At 39.4% G+C, this 27,533-nt stretch overlaps 2 protein-coding genes across 5 annotated transcripts in view; one reads left to right on the top strand and one right to left on the bottom strand.

The window, feature by feature from the left end:
• The window catches only part of PHC3 (polyhomeotic homolog 3), an 89,983-nt gene that overhangs the window by 40,699 nt on the left and 21,751 nt on the right, over positions 1–27,533 (top strand). For all 4 annotated transcript variants that reach the window (XR_007776021.1, XR_007776022.1, XM_050965835.1 and 1 more), the window contains exons 7-11: positions 12,126–12,366; positions 13,829–14,703; positions 19,928–20,078; positions 22,671–22,924; positions 23,864–24,023. Coding sequence is in view for 2 of the 4 variants with exons in the window: in XM_050965835.1 (XP_050821792.1) it covers positions 12,126–12,366; positions 13,829–14,703; positions 19,928–20,078; positions 22,671–22,924; positions 23,864–24,023 (1,681 nt within the window). In the remaining 2 variants the exon portion in view is untranslated. The remainder of the gene's footprint in view (positions 1–12,125; positions 12,367–13,828; positions 14,704–19,927; positions 20,079–22,670; positions 22,925–23,863; positions 24,024–27,533) is intronic.
• AKAP4 (A-kinase anchoring protein 4) lies at positions 5,276–7,684 on the bottom strand. Its single transcript, XM_050965887.1, has one exon. The coding sequence runs from the start codon at positions 7,682–7,684 to the stop codon at positions 5,309–5,311; it is 2,376 nt and encodes a 791-aa protein (XP_050821844.1). The 3' UTR covers positions 5,276–5,308.

Raw genomic sequence — 27,533 nt, 5'->3', positions numbered from 1 at the left:
CTCTGACCAATGCAGCAACACCATCAGGCAGCTAGTGAAGAAGTGGATGTTTCTTCCCCAGAGAGCCAGCAATGAACTGGTGTACATCTCACACAGGTAGGGCAGCAGCAACATCCCTCGTATGGGTGATCTGTGCGACATTGCAGTGATCACTCTTGCCTTCTGACATGCCCGGATGCCGTGGTGAGGAACATCGCAGAAAGTGCCATGCAGGATGTCATCAAGAAGTGAATCACCAGGACCCCCTCCAACCAAGATGTTGCCACCTACCTGAGCTGCTTGCTGGAAGGAGAATTTGGAAGAGATGGGGGAGACTTTTTGCTTCACTCTGGACTCGTGTCCACAATGCTATGTAACAACTGGAGAAGCGTATTCCACACTTCCCCTAATAAATTGGTATCTTTGGACTATAACTCCTGAACTGTTCTAGGCAGATGAAGGAAATAAAATGGTTTCTGATGCAAACAGTGTTTCTTGAAAATTCCCATCTAGTTACACATATTAGTCATATTTCTCATCACTATCTACATTCAGTGATGGCTCCTCTCCTTCTCTCCCTCTGACTGGCATAGCATAAATCCTTTGTGTGTCTCTGCCCCCTGGAAACTCAGAATGGCAATTTAACTGGTTTTATTTCTGCTTGCTTGTGTTTGGTGACTCTTGCTAGGAGTTTGTTTGGATGTTGTTCCAAATTCAAGACCTGAGTTTTCATCTCTGCTTCCTTTCTGGTCCTGTTAGGGATTGGCCCACATGTAAGCTGTAAAGATATTGTTGGTGCTGTGCCCAGCAGCCATGATGTGCTTTCAGATGACTGTGTGTCTGACTTGTGTGTAAAATAGCTAATCTAATAAATCACTGAAAGGCAAGTGGTTTGAAGTGGTCACTAAGTACAGTAACTCCTCACTTAACGTTGTAGTTATGTTCCTGAAAAATGCAACTTTAAGTGAAACAATGTTAAACGAATCCAATTTTCCCATAAGAGTTAATGTAAATGTGGAAGGTTAGGTTCCAAGGAAATATTTTGGGGGCAGGCAAAAGGCATTATATACTGTACAGTACTGTACTTGGGAAGTACCCAGCCCACTGCAGGCAAGGACGCTAGGAAACACCTTCGCTGCATCAGCAGCAGCTTCCCCGGAGAAGGGCAGGCTTGGACTTTGTCAGAAATGCTCCAGGCCCACCTCTTTCTGTCCGCGCTCCACTCCATGCCCCACTTCACCTCCTATCCAGAGCACGCCACATCCTTCCCACCCTGTCCCCCCCCAAACTGTTTGGCGGAGCTTAGGACTTTCTGGGAGGAAGGGGGAGGAGAATAGATGCTGCGCTTTCCTACTCCTCCCCCTCCCTCCCAGAAAATCCAAAGCACCACTAAACAGCTGTTTGGTGGCGGGGGAAGCACTGGGAGGGAGGAGGAGATGGCGAAGCAGAACTTGTGCAATACTCCCTTGTAAATTCGCTGCTCTTTCACAGAACCTTACAAGCAGGCAGCCAAACGACGTTCTAAGGGAGCATTGCAGAATTTTAAACGAGCATGTTCCCTAATTGAGCAGGGACATAACATTGAAACAACATTAAATGGGATGACGTTAAATGAGGAGTTACTGTAGGAAGCTCATTGCAATGTTTTTACCTGTCCTGTCCTTTCCTAGTGAGCACATCTGGCCAGATGCTTCTGACTGCACTCTGATTGTACTTCTCTTTGAAAATGTGCAGTGGGTATACTTTACACTTGTTTTGCATTTAAGTATGCAGACATTTTGAAAATACAGCTTAATGTATAACTAAGAGCTTTTGCTGTATTAAATGTTGTTACTATTGCTGTTTCTCTTTCCCTGCAATTCAGACAAGCAACTTGTACTGCAACGTAAAGATGAGAATTAAGGGAGTTAATTAAATGGAGATATTTTTTCTTTAAAGTAGGTTTAAAGGTCTTGGACAAAAATGTATCAAAAAGTTAAACAACCTTTATTAATATGTTTGCTAACTATTCCTCATATGTAACATCTCTAAACAGTGCTATTCTAATCTCTTTCCAAATGACAAATAGTAGTTTAAGTATAGCGTCAAGTTAATGGTAATACTGGTATAACTTGTCAGAACCAAAGCAAATGTGTAATTTACTTGAAATTATTGGGGGGGTGGGCAGGGAGAGGGTAGTTCTGAATGTTTGGGAAGAAAGTATCCCTTTGGTATACAGATTTGAAAAGCTTTTAAATGACAACTTTCTTAAAACTATTTCATTTAACATTAGTTTTCAGATGAATGTTAATATATCGTTTACTTTTCCTAAAATCCTGGTTTATGGGATTGAAAAATATCTCAAGTTCCAGGACAACTTTCCTTTAGCATCTCTCCTTTCAATCTCTGTTAAGAGTTTAAGTGTTGTAAAAATCATATTTACAGAGATAACTTATGGTTGTTAGGCTGGAGAGAGTGTTTACTTTGGTTCTCAGGTGATAAAGTTAATGATTTTGCCCCATTATACAGTTTGATATCTCTCAGATAGAAGAGAACATGATCAATATTCTATCGCTTTAATAAAGGAATTTGTTATGAAACCAGGGTCCAGTAAGTGGTTGTCTTGTCATTTTCCTAAAACTTTTGTATGGCGCTTGCACTTACATATGATTCCTATAATTTTAAAAGGTAATTTTTAAAGGTACACTGCCCGTTGGAGGAGGGAAAAAAGTTAAAACGTCCATATCTGCTGCTATATATGGAATGTCTCTTGTGAGCACCACCACTTTCCTCATTTAAATCCTTCCAGAAGTCCCATTTTTTTCACAGTACTTACAAGATATTTCATCATCTTGACTCTGTTTTTTAATCTATTTATCTTAGGAGTGAATTGCTTGTTTGTTTGGAGAGAAAGGGCATAAGGGTACTGGACATGACCGTGGGGACTTGTGAGAGGGAACTTGAGGAGTGTAGAGGTATGGACTTAACTGCTGGTGCACCCCCTTGTGGCTGGAAGTGGCATTGTAGGCTTCCTCCTCTGCCAACAGCTGCTTTGGCCCTGTGGTGGTCTGCCTCTTCTCATGACTCAGCCCTCTGTCCATGTCATGTTTAATCTGACCCCTTCCAGGGTAAACCGAGTCCAATAAACTCAAAGAAAGACAATATAGCTCTTCTCCTCTGTCTGGGCTCACTCCCTGCAGACTCTTCACCCTTTCCCAGGCTCTGCAGGGTGCAGAGCAATGCATCCTAGGAGGCCCAGCTCCAAACTCAGTAGTCGTCCTCCCCTTTGCACCAGGGTGTTTCTGTACCATCTTTTCCAGTGAACAAGTAGGGAAATCCAGACCCTCCCTTTTCTTCAGGTCGCGATCCAGGAACCTGTGGCAAATAACTAATTTCTGCTCACTCAAACTCCTCTCTACCTCCCTGGACGTCTTACTACCTTGGCCTGTCTTCAGGCCCTTTCCCATAGCCACACCATGAGCATACTGGTGTCTGCTTCTCTAGATCTTTCTTCTACTTTCTAGCAACCAGAGAGGAACTGCAAAATTCGTCTCCTCTCTCCCTGTAACCTTCCTTGTCATCTTTCTTCCTTTATGCTCACCACCCAACTTCTGCCCCGCTGAGCCTCATATTCAATTTGGCCTGGCCCACCCTCCAGGTACCTTAATTGAACTTTTTAGCTCCAGTTAACCCTTTTTAGTGCAAGTGTGAGGTATATATCCCATCAGAAGGAGGTTGAATGGTACAGAGAGGAGGGGAATTTAAGTGTGTTTAGTATTTAGAAAACAAAACTTTTAACTAATATGACATGTACCTATTGTCCCATTGATAGTTTTGCTTGCATGATATATATCCTATGCCCCCCACACTTTCTTTGTCTTTCAAGGGTAGGGACTATCTCTTCCTCCGTATTTGCAAAGTGGCCAGCATTTTTTGGTATTGCCACAGTATAAATAATAATAGACAATATAAATTGTGTAGGCTAATTTCATTCCTAAATATCAACTATGCAATATTCAAAAAAATGGAAGCAAAGCATGTATTCCAGGTTTATTCCAATTGGATGCCTACTAGATAATATCCATTGCATAATTAACTAATAAAAAAGAAATTCTGGTGCTAAGAAAATGTTAAAATTGGACACAAAAAAGGCTTTAACACAGTGGAAGGGATTTTTGAAGGCAGTAGTCAGGGTAGGGAACAGTATTTAGAAAGTATCTGATAAACTAGTTTTAAAAGTCAAGGCAGGAACTAATCCTTATTTTGCATTATTTCCTACTTGGGAAATCGTCAAAGATTTGTAGGAATCAGTTTCTGCATTCTCTCATCTCTCCATTCTCCCAATATTCAGATGTGTTTCAAAACTCCATTTTTGCAGTGTTTTACAATAAATGCCGTCTACAAAAGTAAGAACTTTGAAATAGAGACTCACCAGAGCAAGTGAGCAGCTTACTGTGAAGGGATCTATACCATCTTCCGCAGAATCTAAACTTTCATTTTTTCAAATAATGAAATTTGTAGCTCTTTAAGTTTTGAAGACATGCACGTTGATAAACAGTACCAGAGCGAAATTAATAAGACTATGGTTAGTTTCACTACTACTGTTTGGAAGACAGTGGACAGCAGTAAAATTGGTAAAAATGATGTTAATTTAATGCTGCTACTGCTTGAGGGACCTCTGAGTAACAGCACAGGCAAACACTGGGGTTAAGGAAGGAAAATTTTAAAAATAGTCTGGGAGAGTGGGAGAGAAGTGGAGACATTTTCCCCTTATTTTTGCAGGAGCTAGTAGCCTTTTGAAAGGGAGAAGACACAGAAAGCTCCTTTTCTGCCTAAGATGAGGGCGGAGTTTCCAGTCTATCATACGCCTACTAGTCACAGGTTGATATGAAAGATAAAATGTCCAATCAGTGTCCAAAGACAACACCTTGATAGAAATCACAACACTTATCCTTTTCAAGCTACTCTAGAAAGGCTTCTAACAACGGACCTCCCTGATGGATCCCCCCTCCCTCCCCGCTTACTGCTTCTCTTTGCCTTCTATCTTTTCATTTCCTCTTCACCCTACTCTAGTTTTCATATCTACCTGTGGGGAAGCAGGTTTATTGCTCTGACTAGTGCCTTGTATATCTCACATACTGCTGAAGTACTTAATAAAATAGTCTTCCTTTTTAAATTTTTTTTATTGATGATCTTGCCCAGCTAGTGTATAACAACCTGTTGAATTCAGTGCAGTGTTGTCTCTTGCAAATGGGTTGTGATGTTCTTATTTGTTGCGCCAGCAAAGATTTGATTTGGACGCATGGGCTGGGTCAAAGTAACATGAGAGGGAGGAAGAGTCGGCACTTGCTTACAGGTTAGCAAGCAACCAGTCCATCAGCCCACATCGAGGCATGTTTCCCACAGCAGCAGCCATCTGTTGTTTTTCAAAGTACTTCATTACCTCTTGGAGAATATCCCCAACGCTGTAGCCCTTCTTGGCTGCTTTTTCAGCCAACAGAGGAAGCTTCTTCAAATCCCCTTCATTTTCATTCATGAATGACAGGTTGGGCACGTTGAAGTGGGAAGCAGCCATCCACTGGAGGATAGCCTGGAGTTCTTTGTTCAATAAGCTGCTGTTGGAATTCTGGTTGTTCACTATCACTTCAGAACCAGATGATGAACCTGATAGCTGTTTTCCATTACCCTTGGATTGTGAAGTTCTCCTGGGTACTGCTGGCGTTTTTGAGGATGTAGCACCAAATGTATTTTGTTCATCCAACAGGTCACCCATAGCTAAATCTGGGCTATTGTTTTTGGCCATGAATAGACATAACTTCATCACAGATTCCACCAGCTGATCAATAAATTGCTTGTTCACCTGATCCATATTGTCAAACTGATCCATGGCTGAACTGGGCTGTTTAGATAAGGACTTTTTGCTGGACTTGCTGTCAGTGGTGGCAGGATCTCTATAATTCCTGTGTGTTTCACTGGAATTGTCATCTATATTGAAACCAGCCTCACGTAAGACCTTCTGGATGATTGATAACAGGATACTTGATATATCCCCCTTTTGGGAGTCAAGTTGTTGGTGGTCTTTCTTTGCCCCTGAGTGCCTTGGTCCAGTAGCCATTGAAAGGGACTTGGAACTTTGGCTGCTCCCAGCTTTTTCAAAATGAGAATCACAAGAAACATATCCAAACGAAGTGGCGCCCGATTCACGTGCTGAGTCTTTACCATTTGTCTGTTGTAATAGATGTTGTTGTATCAACATTAATGCAGTCACAATGAGGTCTTTTGCATACTTATCCATTGAGCAATGCTTTTCCGAATCTTTGCTTGATGATGATTGACACTTACTGGCTCCTCGGTCTTTGTCCTTCCCTTGATTATGCATTTCACTTTTCATTGCTGTAAATTGCATGCCTTGAGATTTGCTCTCTTGGGAGCCTGTTTTAAGTGATGTGTATGCTAGGCTTTGAGACTTGGACTGCTTATCATCCCCTGCTAGGGCTTTAAACAGGCGTTTCACCATTGCTTCCAAAATTTCAGTAGACTTTTGGCTTCCTAGGTTGAATAGATTCTTTTTCACCGTGGAAACAAAATCAGAATCTGTCATGAGCACCCCTGTGACATTATGCAGATTTTTCATAGTTGAGTCTATCAAGTCTGATATGACATCTTTGGTATGTTTGAGGATTACTTTCTTCAAAACTACACAAGCTGGGGTTGTCTTACCATCCTTTCTTTGGACTTTCATGGTCTTCATGAATGAGAACATCATGTCTGAAGCTACCTGATTTGCATAAACCATTAACCCTTTGCTTACAGAAGTACCAGAATCATCCTGCCCAGACTGTTTTGCTTGCTGACACATTTGTTTATCTCCAGGCTTTCCTCCCTGTTTACAACCATTTTGATTAGACATCTCACCATAGAAGAGTGATGTTCTCTTGGAACCTGAAGTATCTTCCTTCTTGGTAGTCTTTTCTTGAGATGGTCTTGGGGATGGTAGTTTACCCTGGGGGTCCTGTGTGCTTGCTTCAACGGCTTCATTCACCATTTGTGATGCGATTTTGCTCACAGAACCACGGGAATTGTTGTTTTTCCCTTCACCAGCTGAACCATGAATCCCCTGACGTATAAACTTACTGGCAGTGCCTTCCAATTTTTCTGTGATCTCTTTTCGTGCCATTTGAACAACCAAAGAACAGAGCTTATTTACATAGTATGAAACATCATCTGGATCTCTCTTTCCCTTTTGGGCACCGGTAGACTTTAAAGATGTGTCACTGTTCTGGGACAACGATGGATCATTGAAGGTTTCGCTAACTTTGCATTTCTGAGGGGCATCTGAAGGGGTCAGTGCATGCTGGAATCCAACTGCATATTTCTGAAGGTCATTGTTGAGCCAGCTCACAATGCTGAGTTCATCAGTTGAGCCTTGTTTGAAAAGACATACCGCTCCTTCAGTTTTAGAATGATCATGCTTCTCATTGTCCTTTATAACAATGACTTCTTTTTCCTCCAGATTCCCCAGGTCAAGTTCATTTGAAGGTTCAGAGATGCTACTGGACTGGCTAGCAGCTTTCTTGGCTTTTGAATCTTTGTCTTTTACATTCAGGCTGGAGACATCAACAAAACAGATCACTTTCCGGTCCTGGTCCTTCTGTTCATCAGGGTTGTAGAGGTCTACTTTACACACACCTGCCTGACTGTGTAACCAGTCAACTTCCTGAGACATCTTTGCAGGTTGATAATAGGACCGTACCCAGGACCGTAGAGTGTTCTTTTATCAGTTCAGCTGCTGTGATGACCCTGCCAGACTCGATGTTGCCTCCTCTCTCAGCTTTCCATGCTCTTCTACTGCCAGATGGGCTCTTCACCTGTGTTGACTCATGGTTTCTATAGCAGCAGTGACATCACAAAGAACCAGTTTCACCAACAACCTATGATGTGTTGGCAATGCTTTAGCAGTGGGCTGCTTTACATTTTTTCCTTTAGCCTGTGTTAAATCTGTGCCCTTTTGATTTGGAGTGTGTTTTCCGATAGGTGGGCTGAGGGAATGGAGACTCTGTCTTTGTTTTCCATATAAACAAAAACATTTTCTCATAAACAAGGAGTCAGCACCACTTAACAAAGAAACTAGCATTAAACTGCATTTTCTGGATATACAGTGAATATATTGATAGTATAAGACAGAGGTTACCCTTTTATTAGAAGAGGAAGTTGGGAATGAAGATGGCAGTAGTCTCATGATGTTCTCCCTGAAGTGGTGACATCACAAAGATCAGTGCTCACCAATAATAGCTGAACAAAAAACCTCTAGACTTGAAAAGCCTTATTTCTCTTTTCATTCCCTGCTCTTTTTCTTATTCTTTTTCTCTTCCCCATTTTTCTTTTGTTCTCTTCCTTCCTTTTTCTCTTTATGACTCGCCTGTGTATCTATCTCTTTCCCTCTACTCTGAAATAAAATAAAATCTGTAAATCTAAGCACAGGCAGTGTGACAGATTATAAAACCAAACTAGCTCCTAACCCCCCTATTATCAGATGGTTGAAAAATCATAAAATCGTAGAAATTTTATATAGAAAAGACTTTTTGTCATCTGATCAATCTTTCTGCCAGTGCAGGATTATTTCCTATAAAATATTTACCATAGGCATGTGAGATTAATGTTAAATCTTCCAGATGACATTTCTGTTTGTAGATTATTTCATACCTTGTTGCTCTGGAAAGGATGGATTGTTTTGTAGTTAAATCACTGCACTGGTACTCAGGAAATTTAGATTCAGTTCTCAGCTTTACCACAGATCTCCTGTTAAATCATGGGCAAGTCACTTAAACAGTCTGATTCTTAATTCCAAGGTCCCCATCTGTAAATTGTGGATGATAATTCTTCCTTTTTTTCACCTTTTGCCTGTCTTGTCTAGTTGGATAGTAAGTTCTTTGGGGCTGTGTCTTGCTACGTATATGTACCATGCGTAGCAAAATGGGACTCCAGTTTAGGTTGGGTCCTCTAGGTATGATTATACTACAAATAATACTTGCATACATACATCTCTGTGACTGTCTGCAGTTGAGTATTTTGTATAATATTCATCACTGCAGCAATTTTCCTTCCATTATCTGATTTTTTTTTCCAGCTCGGTTTGCCTTATATAAAACATTTGTGCAGAAATATTGCCCAATATTTCACAACTACTTTCAGTGTATAGTACCAGATACCAACTAAATATGTGGATTATAGTTCATTTGACAGATAACAAGTGTCGATGATGCAGAAAAAGGGTTCACAGTTGCTACACTAGTCAAGTACAGGTAGTAGAGTAGTTTAGACACAGGAGATAAAAAAAATAAAAGCCTCCATAAGAATTAAAAGCTGACAAAATTCTGGGAGCACTAACATAACTGAATACTCTTTGAAATTAAATGAAGTATTATTTATATTTTGAAGTAGTATTTTTTTTTTCCTTTTCTTTGATACCTTAGTTCACTGCGTATGTGGAAAATGCCTCTCGTTGCCTGGTAACCATGCATGTATCCATTTCAGGTTGATGTCAAACTGATAAAATTTGGTACAGGTATCCAGGTAAAAGTGACCTAATTGTTTGAGATACTGTATTTAGTTCTCATAATGAATCTCAAAACAAATATCACAGTAGCAGAAAGGGTTCAGAGATGGGCAACCAAATTGACTGCAGGCATGGAAATGCTTTTGGAAGGATGAGAGATTGAAAAGTTTGGGATTGTTTAGAGGAGAGTAGTAGAGAACATGTAGATGTATAGAATAGTGAACTGTTTAGCAAAGATAAACTGGTCACGTTTGTTTATTCTTTCGCATAATGTGTGAAGGAAACATTAGATGGAGTTTAAAAGAACGCATTTGAAATAGGTAAATGAAAATACTTCAAAATTGCTATGAGATATCATTGAGGCTAAGGGCTTTATAGGATTCACAAAAGGATTGGATATTACAGGTAGGGATGTAATGTTGCCTGTGGTTAAGGTTGCATAACACTTCCCATTTTAAGACCCTGGTTTCAGTTGCTTATAACTTTTGCCAAACTTTAACCATTTGAGCTGAAATGTTCCATGGTGTGTGTGTATGTGTCTCTCTCTCTTGCTCTCGTTGAAATTTCAGTCCAAACGGTAAAAAAATTCTTGAGAAATATTTTCTTTAAGATGCTCTAGAGTACACATGCTTTGGAGCAGGGACTTGAAAGGAGGTAATCTTTATATCAGGGATGTACCTTTTTGCTGTCTCTGTGAAAATCCACTCAAATTTGGCCAAAGTATAAACCTTTGGGAAAATAATCCCAATTTCACTTTCTCACTAGAGACTTGCTAGAGCTTCTCAACCAGATTCCCCAAAAAGTCTCCTTGCTCCAAGCAGAATTGAAGGGGCAAATCTGGAGTGGGGTGCTGCTGTAGGCAGGGCTGGGTACTGACACCACAACTCCTAAGTGTCTCAAATTGGGCACCCAAATTTAATGGAAACTTTTAACTTAATCTCTCTGTGCCTCAGTTCCTCACCTGTAAAATGGGGATACCACCACCACCCCCTCACTTCATACGGGTGTTGTGAAGATTGATTAGTTATTTGTGAAGCATGCAGATAGTATAGTGATGAACACCATAGAAAAGCCCAGGAGGAAATTAATAATTCTTTCTTCAGAGCAGTGTTTGAATAGTGTGCAGTAACTCAGGCATGGGGGCCACACAGTGAATAATGAGAAGAAAAAAATATTGAAAGGCTGCTTATTAACTGAGTGCCATCTCTCCTGTGCACTGAATGAAACAAGTTCCTGAAGAAAAATATTATATGGTCAAGTAATTAAAGAGTGTATTGTTATGCATATGCACAAGAAGGCTGAATTAAGGTTGCAGTTCTGCAAATGTGGCATTTGCAGCATTGTGCTCCAGAATCTGTCTTCATTTTTTTAAAATGGTTTCTATCCTTCATGGTGGCAAAAATAGCGAATAGTTGAAGTTGATGCTTGTCTGTTGCAGAGAGGCTGAAAAAATAGCTATGAGAAATGTGAACTGCCATTGGGTTACAGAACTGTGACTGTTAATCTCAGTCAGGGTGCTATGGCCTCTATGATTCCATAGCCTTAAAGTCAGATATTTTTCCAAGATGCCACAAAATTTGGCATTTTTGTCATGGAATTGGCCACTTTGCTGCAGCCATGTGCCTGACATATTGTTCTGTCTCCTAGCCCTGCCTAGACCTTCCTGTAGCTGCCTCTTTATTTCTAGCTTTCCCTCTGGATTACAGAGTACATTCCTTGCATTGTTGCATGTATCCAGGCACCCAGGGACAGAGGAGACAGGTTAGTCCAGTTTACAATCAGGGAGCATTTGGCTGGGTTGCCTGGAGAATGGCACAGCAACCAACAACTGGAGAGTTGAGCTACTGAAGCTGGCTACCAACTCTCCCTTCTCCAGCACGAATTGCAGAGAAAAAGCTTCTGAGCTGGATTGCCTGGATAACATTGTGGGAGCTGAGATCTGTGCGGAGACAGGGCCACTAGAGAACATAACAGAAAAATCCATTGTCAAAAACAGTCATTTTGACAACAATCATTGACTAATTTTATGTTTCATGAGACATAATTGTGTATATTGTGGTTTGGGTTGGGAATAAAGGGTATTTCATTGTGGCCGAATTTAAGGGTACTTTCAGAAGAATATGGTTTTCTTGTGTGACACAGGACCCTGACTAAAATTAAACAACCTCTCTTAATGTACGCATGTTGGTGATTGCATCTTTACAATATCAAGAAAATGCAGTAATATATCTCTTTAAATTGTAAAGAAACAGCAATATTGGAGCAATTTGTCAGACTCCAACTCAAATTAGAGTAAAGTTGTTTTCCAACCATTAGAGTTTCTTTTCAAAAGACTGGAAAGAATGGAGGCCTTTTCCATAAAGCTTTTAAAGATCAGCACTTTGAAGATATTTCCTTTGTCATCAGCTGAATTGAATGGTGGTAGTCTTACTTACCTGAAATTATGGGATTTGTAAAATACCTTGATACTAACTTCTGTAGTTTGTTTGTTTTACAGATATCTTGGTATCATTTGATGAAATGCATCATATAAAGTCAATATTTATTATCATCTTTGTCTTTAATGTATTAGATTTCTATCTATACTTTTAATATTTGGTTCTTTTATCAGGTTCAGAACTTAACATTGCGCCATCAGAAGTTGGGCGTATTGTGTAGTTCACAGAATGGCCCACCAAAGAGCAGCTGTCAAGCTCAGTCATTGGCTCTATGTACTAATAAAACTGTGACCGGTACCAAGGCCAGCCAACCTGATTCTCCAGACAGCAACCGAAAAGGAGAGAGCCCAGCATCTGAGTGTCGAAGTACATCTGTCACACGAACATCAAGTATACATCAGTTAATAGCGCCAGGTGCGATGAATCTTAGCTTTAAAAAGGTTGTTAAAGTTCACCCTGTCTTTTATAGCCCACAAACAGGTGTCTAATGCCTCAATAAATCATTTGGAAATAAATAATTATTTTCAGTGGTGCTTAAAATATTTGTATCTTAAAATTCTCCTATGCCTTCAGAGAGAAGGGCAGGAGAGAAAGAAAAAGAATTAAAGGAGGAGTGTGTGTGTCTATGTGTTGTCCAGAGTGGTGGTAGTTACGATATTTATTTTACATTACCACCCAAAGGCCCAGTCATGATCAGGACACCATTGTGCTCAACAGTGCATAAACTTCATAGGTAGACCTCTCCCTGCCTCATAGTTTATAATCTAGTTTACAAGAAGTCAAGAAAATGTGTGCGGCAAACAAAAGGAAAAGAAGTGGGGAGCTAGAGGATAAAGTTAACCAAGCTAAGACTATGCACTTAAGTTGTCTATTGCATAATTTAATAATTCCTGCTGGTTCAAAGAGTAGAAATTTTGCCTGGTAAGTGGGCTGAGTAGGCCTGGTCAGCCACATCTGCTTAATTTCAGGCTTCGAGAGAGAGAGAGAGAGAGGCTGCAAGGCAGACAGCTCTTGAATTTTTGACCCCCCATTGTTAAACAGGAAAGTAATCCATCCCCTACTTAAAAAAAAAATTAGCTATCAAATGATTATTTTTCAAATGAAAGAGAAAACAGGTAGGGCTGGGAGGAGGGATGGAGAAAAGGAAAGGTATGCCCCAGAGGAAAATCTCAGGCATTTCAGTTTCCCTTTGTAGGCAGTTATGACAAGGAGTCACTGGCTCCTTTGGGAGGAAGGGGAGTACATCTCTGAAAATGAGACCACTTTTTAGGTTCCTAGTTATTCATTGGTTGCATAACTTTAGGCACTTAGTTTTTACAGGCTTAGTCTAAATGTTCCAATTTAAAACTTTTTGAGTCCATTATTTTTAAAAAACTATTTTTAAATAGCACTTACTGACATAAAATTAGCAATTTTAATCCAACCTTATTGACTCTAAAGTACTTACCTCTTTTATATTATAACTATTTTAAAGCAGGCAAATGCTGTCTTTTCAAAGTTGAGGGTAGTATTTTTAACTAAAAGAAATCTTATTAACCATAGTCTTAGAACGAGTGGCAGAAAGATAATGTCTTTCGCTAGAAGTATTTGTATATCTAAAACAAGCATGTTTTGTTTAATTGTTCAGTGCTATATTTCACTTTGGAGTTTACCAAAATAAATGCATTCTATTTGTGTGTTACATTTAGGATACTGTATATGGTTGAAGAGGGTATTTTCTAAGGCATTTCTAAGTTGTGCTGGTCTGAAAGGCTTGGTCAAGTTCTGTGCAGACTTTAGTCATCTGATGTGAAAATTTTCCTCATTTAAACATTTATTGAAATGTTCTTTGAACTTAAGTAAACAAATACTAATTGTCATTTTTTCCCCCTCACAGCTTCATATTCTGCAATTCAACCTCATTCTCTAATAAAACATCAACAAATACCTCTTCATTCACCACCTCCAAAGATTTCCCATCATCAGCTGATATTACAACAGCAGCAAGTTCAGCCAATCACACTTCAGACTCCTCCTGATCAGGAACCACCTCCATCACAACACTATGTTCCACTCCAAAGCCATGGTCTTCCTCCAGTTCCTAATAGTGTCCAGTCACAACATTGCTCACCTGTTCACATCCATCCTCCTCCTTTAACAATATCTCCTACTCCATCCCCATCAGCTCAGCAGTCAGTAGTGGTGTCTCCTACGCCTGCTCACTCACCTAGTCAGTCGCCCACCATAATAATTCATCCACAAGCACTTATTCAGTCACAAGCACATCCTCTTATGCCATCAGCTGTACAGTCGGAGCAGAATCCACAGCAGCCCACTACTAGTCAAGTACGACCAGTAACACAACAGCTTAATCTTCCATCCCATCTTACAGTTCCACCTTCCCCAGTAGTACACATTGGGCCAGTAGATCAGCCGAACTTGATGTCCCCGGGCCAGCAGACAGTGTCTCCAACACCACATCAGCAATATCCGCCCTTACAGTCCGTGCCAATCCCAGTTGCAACCCCTCCACAGCTGTCAACATCTCCAACCCAGATTCAACAACTGCCCTTGCAGTCTGTGCAATCTTTACAAATGCAGCCTGAAATTCTATCCCAGGGCCAGGTTTTGGTGCAAAATACTTTGGTTTCTGAGGAGGAGCTTCCTGCTGCAGAAGCTTTGGTCCAACTGCCATTTCAGACTCTTCCGCCACCACAGACTGTTGCAGTAAACCTTCAAGTACAACCGTCGGTACCTGTTGAAACCCCTGTGGTAAGCCCTCAGAAATTTTCTTTTTGGGTTTGGTATTTAACTAAAAGTGGAAAAACGCTTTCTCAAACAACATTCTATTATGGCCATAGATGACAAAAATCTCTTGTGTGTATAAGGAAAGAAGAATCTGTTCTCAAAATCACTTACAGGTTTAGTAAAACTGGCATTGCTGCATGGCATCTAAACAAAGTATTGGGTTGAAAAGCTGGCTCCCAGTCTGACACTCATTTTATTGCTGGATAAGCAAGTAATAGTACTATCTTTGCAGAACTGACTTTTCCATTTTGAAACTGTATCCTTTGAAGAAAATGTTTTGTTGTTCTTCAAAACCAAGTGAAAATTGAGTGAAGTCCAGGAATACGAGCCAAATGCCATACAGCTTTTTGGAGCGTATTCTCCATCCTACCCCAAATTCCACTTGAGTGCATTTGAAGGAGGTGGAGGGACACAGAGAACTGCACAGCAGGAGCAGCTGTAACTTTCACCACTGACATAAGGTCCCTCAGGGAATCAGTAGCTCCACCCATGGAAAGTTATTAACATAATCCCTTCTTCCCCTTATGCTAGGGTGAGGAACAGTTGGTGCAAGAGCTTCCTCCACCAGGTTTATGCCAGTGGAAAGTTCCCCCCCCCCCCCCAGACTATGAAATTTTGGCCCTCTATATTAAATACAGTGCAATTTTAAATATTCAAATACATTTGTCTAATCAAGGCTTTGGGAATTTTCAGGGAACATAAAAAGAACTTATGGGTAACTGAATTTTGGATAGTTCAGTTGGTACTGTAACTGAAAAGCCTCTCCACCAAGAGAGATTTAGGGAATGTTTATGCCCCCTTTGTGTTCACAGCCACTGCCCTAACCAAGTAGTTCTTTGCTAGTCTTAGCAATTATTATTTTAATAGTTGTTGTTTTCAGTTGTGGCTCACTCATTTGGACCTTGGATCAGCAAAGCACTTAAGAATGTGCTTAACAGTAAGCATGAGTAGTCCCATTGAAGACAGTGGAATTACTCTCATGTTTAAAAATAAGACCATGCTTAAGTGTTTTGCTGGATTAGAGCCTTTTTCATGTGGTTTTCCTGGTGTGCGCCTACTTGACAGCTCCTATTGCTAACATAATTAAAACATTTGCTCATTCGCTCACTTACTGTCCACCCATGCATTTCCATTGATTTTTCACTTATTCACACCTACAAAATATTCTTTTTTTATTCAGAAATCTTTTCTTATTTATTCATAAATGCATTTATTTCTTCACACACTATATGTTCTTTGTGGTGTTGCATGTGTCCATCTATTAAATATTGAGAGGGTGGTGTTATGTTTCAAACTGGTATCCTTAGAAATATTAAACAGGTGAGGATTTACACCAAAAAGAGCATCAAAGGTGAAAAACTAAGAATGGAAGTCAAGTCAGACATCTATGCTTACCTGTACACATAAGGAAAATGAATAAGCCCTCTATGCTCATATAATGGTGGAGGAGGGAAGATAATTTAGAGAAAGTTTATTAGATAAATAATGTTCCTAAGCTTATTTATACTTGAAACAAATGGTGAAAATATATAAGGGAAACACTGTGACAATCTTGATTACCTTTTAAATATTATGTGTAAGAGAGGCAGAGTTATAAATCACTGTTCAGCCAGCCAGCCAGCTAGCTGGGATCATCCCCAATGAGCTTGTGAAAAATATTTGACTTGAACCAGAATTGTGTTTAATTTCTTTGGATTGTACAAGATTAGATTTCAATATACATACAAAAATAAGATGTCCCACCTCTGTCCCCGCCCCAGCATCCTATTCTCTGACCAGCTGTTTTTCAGTAGGGGTCTCTTGTATCCATCACAGCTTGAGTTCTGATAGCCCAGCAATTTAACAGTATCTGTTCCAAAGTAAATTTCCAAAGAGAGTTAGTGCTACTGTAATTAGGGCTGTCAAGCGATTTAAAAAAAACTTAATCGCGCTGTTAAACAATAATAGAATACCACTTATTTTTGGATTTTTCTACATTTTCAAATATATTTATTTCAGTTACAACACAGAATACAAAATGTACAGTACTCACTTTATATTTTTTATTACAAATATTTGCTCTGTAAAAAATAAAATAGTACTTTTTAATTCACCTAATACAAGTACTGTAGTGCAATATCTTTATCATGAAAGTTGAATTTACAAATGTAGAATTATGTTCCAAAAAAACCCTGCATTCAAAAATAAAACAATGTAAAACTTTAGAGCCTACAAGTCCACTCAGTCCCACTTCAGCCAGTCGCTCAGACAAACAAGTTTAGTTACAATTTGCTGCCCACTTCTTGTTTACAATGTCACCTGAAAGTGAGAACAGGCATTGACATGTCACTGTTGTAGCAGAAGTCGCAAGATATTTACATGCCAGATGTGCTAAAGATTCATATGTCCCTTGATGCTTCAACCATCATTCAAGAGGACATGCATCCATGCTGATGACAGGTTCTGCTCAATAATGAAAAAAATCTACATTTGTAAGTTACACTTTTACGAGAAAGAGATTCCACTACAGTACTTTTATGAGGTGAATTGAAAAATACTATTTCTTTTGTTTACCATTTTTACAGTGCAAATATTTGAAATAAAAATAATATAAAGTGAGCACTGTAGACTTCCTGTGTTGTACTAGAAATCAATATATTTGAAAATGTAGAAAAACATCCAAAAATATTTAATAAATTTCAATTGGTGTTCTATTGTTTAACAGTCCGATTAATCGTGATTAATTTTTTTGAGTTAATCGCATGAGTTAACTGCAATTAATCGACAGTCCTAACTGTAATGTGAACAAGATTATGTATTATTTGCTTCTGATCTTTTATTCTGATGTATTCAGACATGTATTATTTATACCGTGGACTTTGTCTAAATTCTTTCCCTCTTCCTTGCCCACAAATATTTGGGGACTATATGTATTTTTCTTACAGACCTCTTATGTGGAAAAGGACTATTGTCTGTCTGTATGACCGTGCTTAATATTCCTGAAGCCAGAACAGGGGCATCAGACTCTTTCCATGGGGAGGGCTGAATTCCATTTTTAATTATAATCTGTGGGACTGTATACTGCCATCAGTGGAACTCCTTGATGTGAATGGGAGGTTAGCACAAAGATCAAGTGTAGAATATGACCTTTATATAGCACTAGACTTTTAGGACTGGATTTTGGTGCCCATTCTCCTGATGAATAGTCCCATTGATTTTAACAGGACTATTTATAGAGTAAAGTCCTATTCCAAGGAGGTTACTAGAGGAGGGCCACCAATTATCATTTTTTATTATGTATTCAGGATTATGTATTCAAGACCACCAGTATTCCTTCCTTTTTGTTTCTCTATCCTCCTGTTTTTGTTTTTGTTCTTTCTCTGTTCTCCATCTGCAACTCCGTGTCTCTTTCTTTCTTCCGGATTTTCATCTCTGCAGCAACTCTCAATTCTACCCTCAAGATCTTCACTCTCACCATCTACTAAAATGATCAGTTGTGAAATAGCTAATACTGACATTTAAAGCATCATCATTAGGCTTTAGACATAACACCCCAATGAGATTAATGGTGCAGGGGAATTCACACCTTTCAGAGGCTTTCTTTCAGGCTATCACCCAACTGAGGAAAACACTACTGTAGTTATTGTTTGATACGCATTTGGAAGAAAATGTTAATCCCAGTCCCCTGTTAGTTTAGGCAGGGACAAGGTCCACCGATGGAAGCAAGGTGTCTCTTGATAGCTTGTCATTGAACTCCCATATCTGCCGAGTTGACTGTCAGTAAATCACTTCAATTTACATTATAGTTTTGGAGAAAATCATTTATAACAACTTTAGCTGATAAACTTGTCATGTTCTCTTGTAATCTTTGTTTTGCTTACTGTAGTATGCAGTTGTATGAGAAGAAAAGCACTCTGGTGTTTGCACACAACTTTGGAGACCTTGTACATTAAAGACTCCAAACTGAAGTGATTCTTGCTCTCAGTTCAGAAATACTGATTGTAAAATATAACTTCCTTTCTTGACATGAAGCCTTTTTTATGGGTTACTGTGAATCTCTGTATTTTTAATGAAAAGGTATCGTTTGTAAACTCTACCTAAAATTGTATCCAAAAAAAGACATTAAAAGCTGTTAAATTTGCAAAGTCAAATACTCATAAGTTAGGAAATGGCAGAATTAAGGTTGCCTGTGCCATCTTTAATTTCACCCCCTTGTGCATATGCATGATGATAGTCTTTAATGGAATTATCTCACATTTTTCCCATAAGACCCCTCCTTTTCTATGCATCCTGAACGCCAACAGGACGAGCATTGTGAGCACAGGAGAGAGAGTTATCCTACTCGTTCCTGTCCCTGGTGCCCCAACAGCTGGGAGGAGAAATTGATGGGAAGGTCTCACTCAGACCCTGTAGACGCAGGATGGAGCATGCTCAGTACAGACAGAATCTTCAGAGAATTTAGATACCTAACTCTAAGAAATCTTCACTAGCCATGTACGAACTGCAATTTTCAGAGGTTTATAACCTGACCAAATTTGGGTGGACATTGATGAGGATGGTAAAAGTCATGTCCCTCATTCCTGAGTGACCCCGCCTGCCAAATTTCGAGTACTTCTGGTCCAAAGCATAGGGATGCTAGAACTTCTCAATGAAACAGTTGTAAGATTTTTTTTTTATTTTTTTTTGTTAACACGAGCAAAACTCATTCTGAGAAATAGATTAACAGTGTTTGTTGAAACTTTCCAAAAACATTCAGTCTGAGGCAGACACACCTGGCACACTAAATTTCAGCTGAAACAGTTAGTTTGGCAAAGTTATAAACAAATGAAAATAGGGATCTTATAATGTAAAGTGTTGCAACTTCAATCCATGTCCTCTGTACTGAGAGATTAAAGATGGGGAGGGCCAGTTAAGTTCTCTGGACCACCTGTCTGTGAAGCGAATGGTACACATGTCTTAGAATTTGGCTGATATTACAAATGCTGTAGTTTTGTTCTCATTATTACTATATCATCAGAATCCAGTCATGGATAGATGGGGGTGAGGGGTGTCTGTAGTGTGGAAAAATTGAAGTATATTATTAATAGGTGATAATATATTTTTAAAAATCAGTTGGCAATTTGTTTGTCAAGATTACATTCATGTATCTGTTTTGGGGTGTTATAGTAGAATGGAAATCTTTCTTAAAGCAGTGATCTGTTCAATGCAGATTTACCAAGTGGAGAACGTGTGTGAGGAAGAGATGCCAGAGGAGTCTGAATGCGTCCGTATGCTTAGAACACCTACCCCACCAACCTTGTCTCCACCGATCATAACCTTAGGGAATGGCGAGGAGCTTGCTTCAGAGGCGCCTTTGTCAGGTGAGCACAAGTGCAGAGACTGTTGGAATTAGGTCAGCTTTTCTGCTTGAATCTCTTTCTGATCAGGTATTTTTCCTAGCTTGAAATATTTAAAGCAAAAGTATGTGACTTTCACCTGTTTTTATGGTTTAGTGGGATAGTTCTCCAATTAATGAAGTTTCATGAAATATACGAGAAAGCAGGATGGTAGAATGATGTATTCAGTTATAAAGAAATATATGAAAACAATATTTATTTTTAAGAAAATGTTTTTGATTAAATTTAATTGATTTTTATATTAAAAACAAACAAAGGTAAATGACTTACAGCTTGTATATCATTTGATCTCTTAGACACAAGGTCTTCGTGGCAGCGACTCTGCTTCCACATGCGCTTGTGTAGTACCTAGCAAATGGAACACCTATCTTGATTGGGGCCCATAGGAACTACTAGAATTAATTAATTAATAACAGTAGCAATCTTCATTGGTTTGTGAATTGCCCCCAACACACTGCAGCCCTGATCGTACAAGCTGATCTTCTTGCAGGATCAAGGTCTCTAGTTGGAAAATGCTATAAGGATATCAGCTGAATTGTAATTATTACAATTCACTTCGTTTTTTGGTAGGTCATGAGAATGGTGTATTGTGAGACAATAGCAACCAATAAATAATTTTATTTAGTTTAATTATAGAGAATATACTTTGTCTGTTGCACTAGTGCCTGATCCTGCAGGTAGATGGATACTCCTATGAGGTGCTGAGTACCCTCAATTCCTTTCTAAATCAGAGAGAGTTCAGAGCATTTTGAACATCGCAGGAAGTGCTCGGCACATTGTAGGATCAGGTCTTGGAATAGAACAAGGAGAAGAAGGCATAAGAAAGTCTCTTCCCTCAGGCAGTAGGACAGGATTTATTTATTGCATCCACATGCCAGGAGAGAATGCTGACTGATATCAGGATCAGTAACTATATTTACTCAGTCCAAAGCAAATACTGGCCACCATCGGGTACAAGTATACTTCACTCCTACCTGGAGGAGCCAGCATAGTATGCCCTCCTGCAAAGCGAGGAGAGATCCTGCCTGGACTGAAGAAGTCATTTTGCACAGGCTGCCCTATTGTTGTTTTGCTCCCACTCCAACTAGAGCAACCTTTGTGTGTATTGTATAACTGTTATGAATAATTGTCATGAAACAGCCCAGACACGCCTGAGTCTGTTGGAGGAATCCAAATAGTCTCAGGTACGTGTTTTTCCTCAAGTTTTAGCAAACACAAGAGTTAATTACATAAGCAAACCTGCAGTGCCACTCATTCAGAAGGTTCCAACCCTTCAGCTATTTCTTTGTGTTCTGCCTCAGAGCCACAGGTCTGTTTCTCGCATAGAGCCACTATAGAACCTCAAAAAGTATCAAGCCAGGTGTCAGTATTCTACGGTACAGAACGCCTAACTTAATTCCTGTTACTTTCAACCCCTATCTTATCCCAGGCCTTCATTTGTTTGATGAGAAACTTCAGAGCAAACCCTTTTTATTCTAAACACAGAGTAAATTATAAATCCAAATATATATCACACATTTACAAATCTGTTTAACTATAAGTTATTCTACTATTTTAATTAAGTCCTCTTAAGAGATTTGTATCAATCTAATCAGCTTCTTGGGCTGGAAAGATGAGACACAGTATCTGGCAATGGGACCATTACGCCTCTGAATTTATCAGGGAGTTAGCGAGTGAGGGTGACAACAAGTAAAGAGGGACTAGGCATGGAAGGATGAAGGAAACAGCAATACACTAGTGATTGTTCAGTTTAAGCCATATGCACACCTTGTTGGTTTTGAGTTACTTTTGGGGGTTTTTTTGTATAAAATAAGAGACAAGAAGTAAATATTATTGATGCACTATAACAAGTAATTAACCCACTGAGATGAAGATTAGAGTAGTAATAGTGAATTTATTTATATACCATAAGCATGCATGACATCTTACATGGCCACTAGGAGACACAGACCAAAATTTTCAGAAGCCTGCAGTTCGGCTCCTGTATCCATATTTAGGCACCTAAATAGAAGTTGCCTGACTTTCTAATGTGTTTATGAATTTGCTGCTCAGTGGGAACAGGGTTTGCTCACGAGCACTGGAAGTCAGGCCATTTCTATTGAAGTGCTTAAATATGGTTTTAGGAGCCCAGCTTTAGACTTCCAAGTTTTAAATGTTGATCTCTGTTCCTGCCTTGTGGATTTACAATCTAGATGGATGGCTAAGAGCTATATGATACAAATATTTGAAAGATGTTTGTTGTGGACAAAGGTGAGTATAGCTGGGAGATACTGAACAAAGGGAAATTTAGGTTGAATGTCAGGAAAAATGTCCTAATGGTGCAGGCTATTAGGATAACTTTACTTTCCTTGGAAGACTGTTCCATGGAAAGTAAACTTGTCCTATCATTGGTATAATTTAAAGTTTATAATATAAACTATAGGAGAAAAAAATCTTCATTGACAAGACCATGAATGCATTAATGTAGGTGTTTTCCATCCCTGCTTTCTATTACTCTGTGAAAATATCTGGACACAGTGATTAAAAGTATAATATATTTTAAATTATTTTTTCCAGAACAAGTGGGACTTCCTGCAGTGGCATCATCAGTCAGTGCCTCAGTAATTAAATCTCCATCAGACCCTTCACATGCCTCTCTTCCACCACCTCCTCTTTTGCTTCCGGCAGCTGCCACAAGGAGTAACATCACATCAATACCTAATAGCATTCCTAACCTAGAAAACAAACCTCCACAGGCTATCGTTAAACCACAGATCCTGACTCATGTTATTGAGGGCTTTGTGATTCAGGAGGGTTTAGAGCCATTTCCTGTAAGTGTAAAAGTTAAAAGCTATTAACATATGTTTTAAAAGACAAACTAATCTGGTTCAGTTATTTGTGGCTATTACATAGTTAAGTTCCTTATATTCTGAATACCTTTTCAGAATTTTGGGATTGACCTTCTTTTCCTTCTGTTTGTAGCCAATTTGTTACAGCACTTTTACAGCATATTTTCATATGTTTTCATATGTTTCATATGTTATATGCATATTTACATGTATTACAGCATATGTGAATCAGGTTTATCTGAAGTGTATAGTTCAAATTCATGCTACTTTTTCATCCAGCTGTATAATTGAATGGCAGATTACTGGTTTTTAAAGAACCATAGCAGAAAAATTTTCTGAAAAAAAAGAGTGCTGTTAAAAAGTATATATGTTTTTGGTGAGGAGATGTGTATAGTGAGATGAAATTATTTTAGTATTATTGTTTATAATATTTAGCTTTACTTTTATCCATCTTATAGAAAAATTACTGCGTGTAGATATCTGATGTTAAGAAGTGTTGGACAAACTTTGATCCCATTGAAGTCACTGACAAAACACTGACAGGAGTTGGCCCTGTAAGAGCAGATTGTTGCTAACCACTGGAAACTTTTAAAGCCAGAAATGGCCAGTTCCAGACTACTGGGTCTGTAGTTTTGAAAAGTGTGATGTCTTCTGCATTGCTAATCACCTTACTGGATAACTCTCATGCTCTCATTCACCTCCCTCATCTCGCTTTGTTAAGTCTAGTTTTGATTGTAAGATCTGTAGGGCAGGAACCTGTCCTTTTATTTGTCTATAAAATGATGTGTGCATGTGTGGCACTATGTATCATAACGATGAACAGGATAAAGGATGCAAGCACTGTTGTTGTGGCTCAGCTAAATACCATGTTCCATTTTCTCCTAATTGTTGTTTCATAGTGCTCTGCTTTTATTATAACAGGTAAGTCGTTCATCTCTTCTGATTGAGCAGCCTGCGAAAAAAAGGCTCCTAATGGAGGGTCAGGTCATGAGTGTCATGTGTGTTGAGTCAGAGCTGCAGAACAATACAAAACATGCAGAGAACTCCTCAGACACAGAGATAGAGGACATAATTACAGAAGGTTTGTAGATTTAATTTAATACACATTATTCCAGTCAATGCTATGGCATAGACTGTGCAGTCTGTACATCAGGACTGTTTCTCTATCTTAAATCCTTTTGACACTCTATCTAGTGATAATGTTTGAAACCATTTTTAAACAGTTATAGCCAAACACAGATTGTCATGGTGTTCCGTGTGGATGCACACTGTTTTCAGAAACTATGTCATTGACTTACCTAAGTAAGATAGCATATCTTGGGCTGGCACCATTCTCAAAAAAGAAACCACGCTGACAATAGCTTCATTGCAAAACAGTTACAGACAATTTTGTTAGAACCCTGGTAATCAAACTTTTTTTTAACTTGGATTATTTTACTACCATGGTTCATAGATTCAAAGGCCAGACGGAATCGCTGTGGTCATCTAGTCTGACCTTCATAACACAAGCCATAAAACTTGCACAAAATAATCCCTATTTGAATGAGAGCATATCTTGTAGAAAAACATTCTCCATCACTGGCAAATTTTAAATCAAGACTGAATCTACTACAGCTCTGGTTAAATTACTCTGATGATTAATAACCCTCACTGTTAAAAACTGCTGCCTTATTTCCAGTCTGAATTTATATAGCTTCAACTTCCCGCCACTGGATCCTGTTACACATATGTCTGCTACACTGAGGATCCCATTATCAAATATTTATTGCCCATGACAGGTATTTGTAGCCTGTGATTAAGTCAGCCTTGAGCCTCAGACTCAGACTCAGACTCTAGGACTGGAAGGGACCTCGAGAGGTCATCGGGTCCAGTCCCCTGCCCTCATGGCAGGACCAAATATTGTCTAGACCATCCCTAATAGACATTTATCTAACCTACTCTTAAATATCTCCAGAGATGGAGATTCCACAACTTCCCTAGGCAATCTATTCCAGTGTTTAACTACCCTGACAGTTAGGAACTTTTTCCTAATGTCCAACCTAAATCTCCCTTGCTGCAGTTTTAAGCCCATTGCTTCTTGTTCTATCATTGGAGGCTAAGGTGAACAAGTTTTCTCCCTCCTCCTGATGACACCCTTTTAGATACCTGAAAACTGCTATTGCGTCCCCTCTCAGTCTTCTCTTTTCCAAACTAAACAAACCCAATTCCTTCAGCCTTCCTTCATAGGTCATGTTCTCAAGACCTTTAATCATTCTTGTTGCTCTTCTCTGGACCCTCTCCAGTTTCTCCACATCTTTCTTGAAATGCAGTGCCCAGAACTAGACACAATACTCCAGCTGAGGCCTAACCAGCACAGAGTAAAGCAGAAGAATGACTTCTCGTGTCTTGTTTACAACACACCTGTTAATGCATCCCAGAATCACATTTGCTTTTTTTGCAACAGTATCACACTGTTGACTCATATTAAGCTTGTGGTCCACTATGACCCCTAGATCTCTTTCTGCCATACTCCTTCCTAGACAGTCTCTTCCCATTCTGTATGTGTGAAACTGATTGTTCCTTCCTAAGTGGAGCACTTTGCATTTATCTTTATTGAACTTCATCCTGTTTACCTCAGACCATTTCTCCAATTTGTCCAGATCATATTGAATTTTGACCCTGTCCTCCAAAGCAGTTGCAATCCCTCCCAGTTTGGTATCGTCCGCAAACTTAATAAGTGTACTTTCTATGCCAACATCTAAATCGTTGATGAAGATATTGAACAGAGCCGGTCCCAAAACAGACCCCTGCGGAACCCCACTTGTTATACCTTTCCAGCAGGATGGGGAGCCATTAATAACTACTCTCTGAGTACGGTTATCCAGCCAGTTATGCACCCACTTTATAGTAGCCCCATCTAAATTGTACTTTCCTAGTTTATCTATAAGAATATCATGCGAGACCGTATCAAATGCCTTACTAAAGTCTAGGTATATCACATCCACCGCTTCTCCCTTATCCACAAGGCTCGTTATCCTATCAAAGAATGTTATCAGATTAGTTTGACACGATTTGTTCTTTACAAATCCATGCTGGCTATTCCCTATCACCTTACCACCTTCCAAGTGTTTGCAGATGATTTCTTTAATTATCTGCTCCATTATCTTCCCTGGCACAGAAGTTAAACTAACTGGTCTGTAGTTTCCTGGGTTGTTTTTATTTCCCTTTTTATAGATGGGCACTATATTTGCCCCCTTCCAGTCTTCTGGAATCTCCCCCGTCTCCCATGATTTCCCAAAGATAATAGCTAGAGGCTCAGATACCTCCTCTATTAACTCTTTGAGTATTCTAGGATGCATTTCATCAGGCCCTGGTGACTTGCAGGCATCTAACTTTTCTAAGTGATTTTTTACTTGCTCTTTTTTTATTTTATCTTCTAAACCTACCCTCTTCCCTGTAAGCATTCACTATACTAGACATTCCTTCAGACTTCTCAGTGAAGACCGAAACAAAGAAGTCATTAAGCATCTCTGCCATTTCCAAGTCTCCCGTTACTGTTTCCCCCTCCTCACTGAGCAGTGGGCCTACCCTGTTCTTGGTCTTCCTCTTGCTTCTAATGTATTGATAAAAAGTCTTCTTGTTTCCCTTTATTCCCATAGCTAGTTTGAGCTCTTTTTGTGCCTTTGCCTTTCTAATCTTGCCTCTGCATTCCTGTGTTATTTGCCTATATTCGTCCTTTGTGATCTGACCTAGTTTCCATTTTTTATATGACGCCTTTTTATTTTGTAGGTCATGCAAGATCTCGTGGTTAAGCCAAGGTGGTCTTTTGCCACATTTTCTATCTTTCCTAACCATTGGAATAGCTTGCTTTTGGGCCCTTAATAGCGTCCCTTTGAAAAACTGCCAACTCTCCTCAGTTGTTTTTCCCCTCAGTTTTGATTCCCATGGAACCGTACCTATTAGCTCTCTGTGCTTACCAAAATCCGCCTTCCTGAAATCCATTGTCTCTATTTTGCTGTACTCCCTTCTACCCTTCCTTAGAATTGCAAACTGTATGATTTCATGATCACTTTCACCCAAGCTTCCTTCTACTTTCAAATTCTCAACAAGTTCCTCCCTATTTGTTAAAATCAAATCTAGAACAGCTTCCCCCCTAGTAGCTTTTTCAACTTTCTGAAATAAAAAGTTGTCTGCAATGCAGTCCAGGAACTTATTGGATAGTCTGTGCCCCGCTGTGTTATTTTCCCAACATATATCTGGATAGTTGAAGTCCCTCATCACCACCAAATCTTGGGCTTTGGATGATTTTGTTAGTTGTTTGAAAAAAGCCTCACCACCTCTTCCACCTGATTAGGTGGCCTGTAGTAGACTCCCAGCACGACATCACCTGTGTTTTTTAACCCTTTTAGCCTAACCCAGAGACTCTCAACACTTCCATCTCCTACGTCCATCTCCACCTCAGTCCAAGTGTGTACATTTTTAATATATAAGGCAACACCTCCTCCCTTTTTCCCCTGTCTATCCTTCCTGAGCAAACCATACCCATCCACACCAACATTCCAGTCGTGTGTATTATCCCACCAAGTTTCAGTAATGCCAACAATGTCATAGT

The sequence above is a fragment of the Gopherus flavomarginatus genome, chromosome 8 (assembly GCF_025201925.1).
Source record: "Gopherus flavomarginatus isolate rGopFla2 chromosome 8, rGopFla2.mat.asm, whole genome shotgun sequence".
In the NCBI taxonomy this organism is placed as follows: Eukaryota; Metazoa; Chordata; order Testudines; family Testudinidae; genus Gopherus; species Gopherus flavomarginatus.
The sequence above is the reverse complement of the archived record's forward strand: the minus strand, read 5'-3'. Positions and strand labels throughout refer to the sequence as shown.

What these genes read in the sequence shown, in the direction of transcription:
- AKAP4 (XM_050965887.1), bottom strand. Translation starts at nt 7,684, where the DNA reads ATGTCTCAGGAAGTTGACTGGTTACACAGTCAGGCAGGTGTGTGTAAA.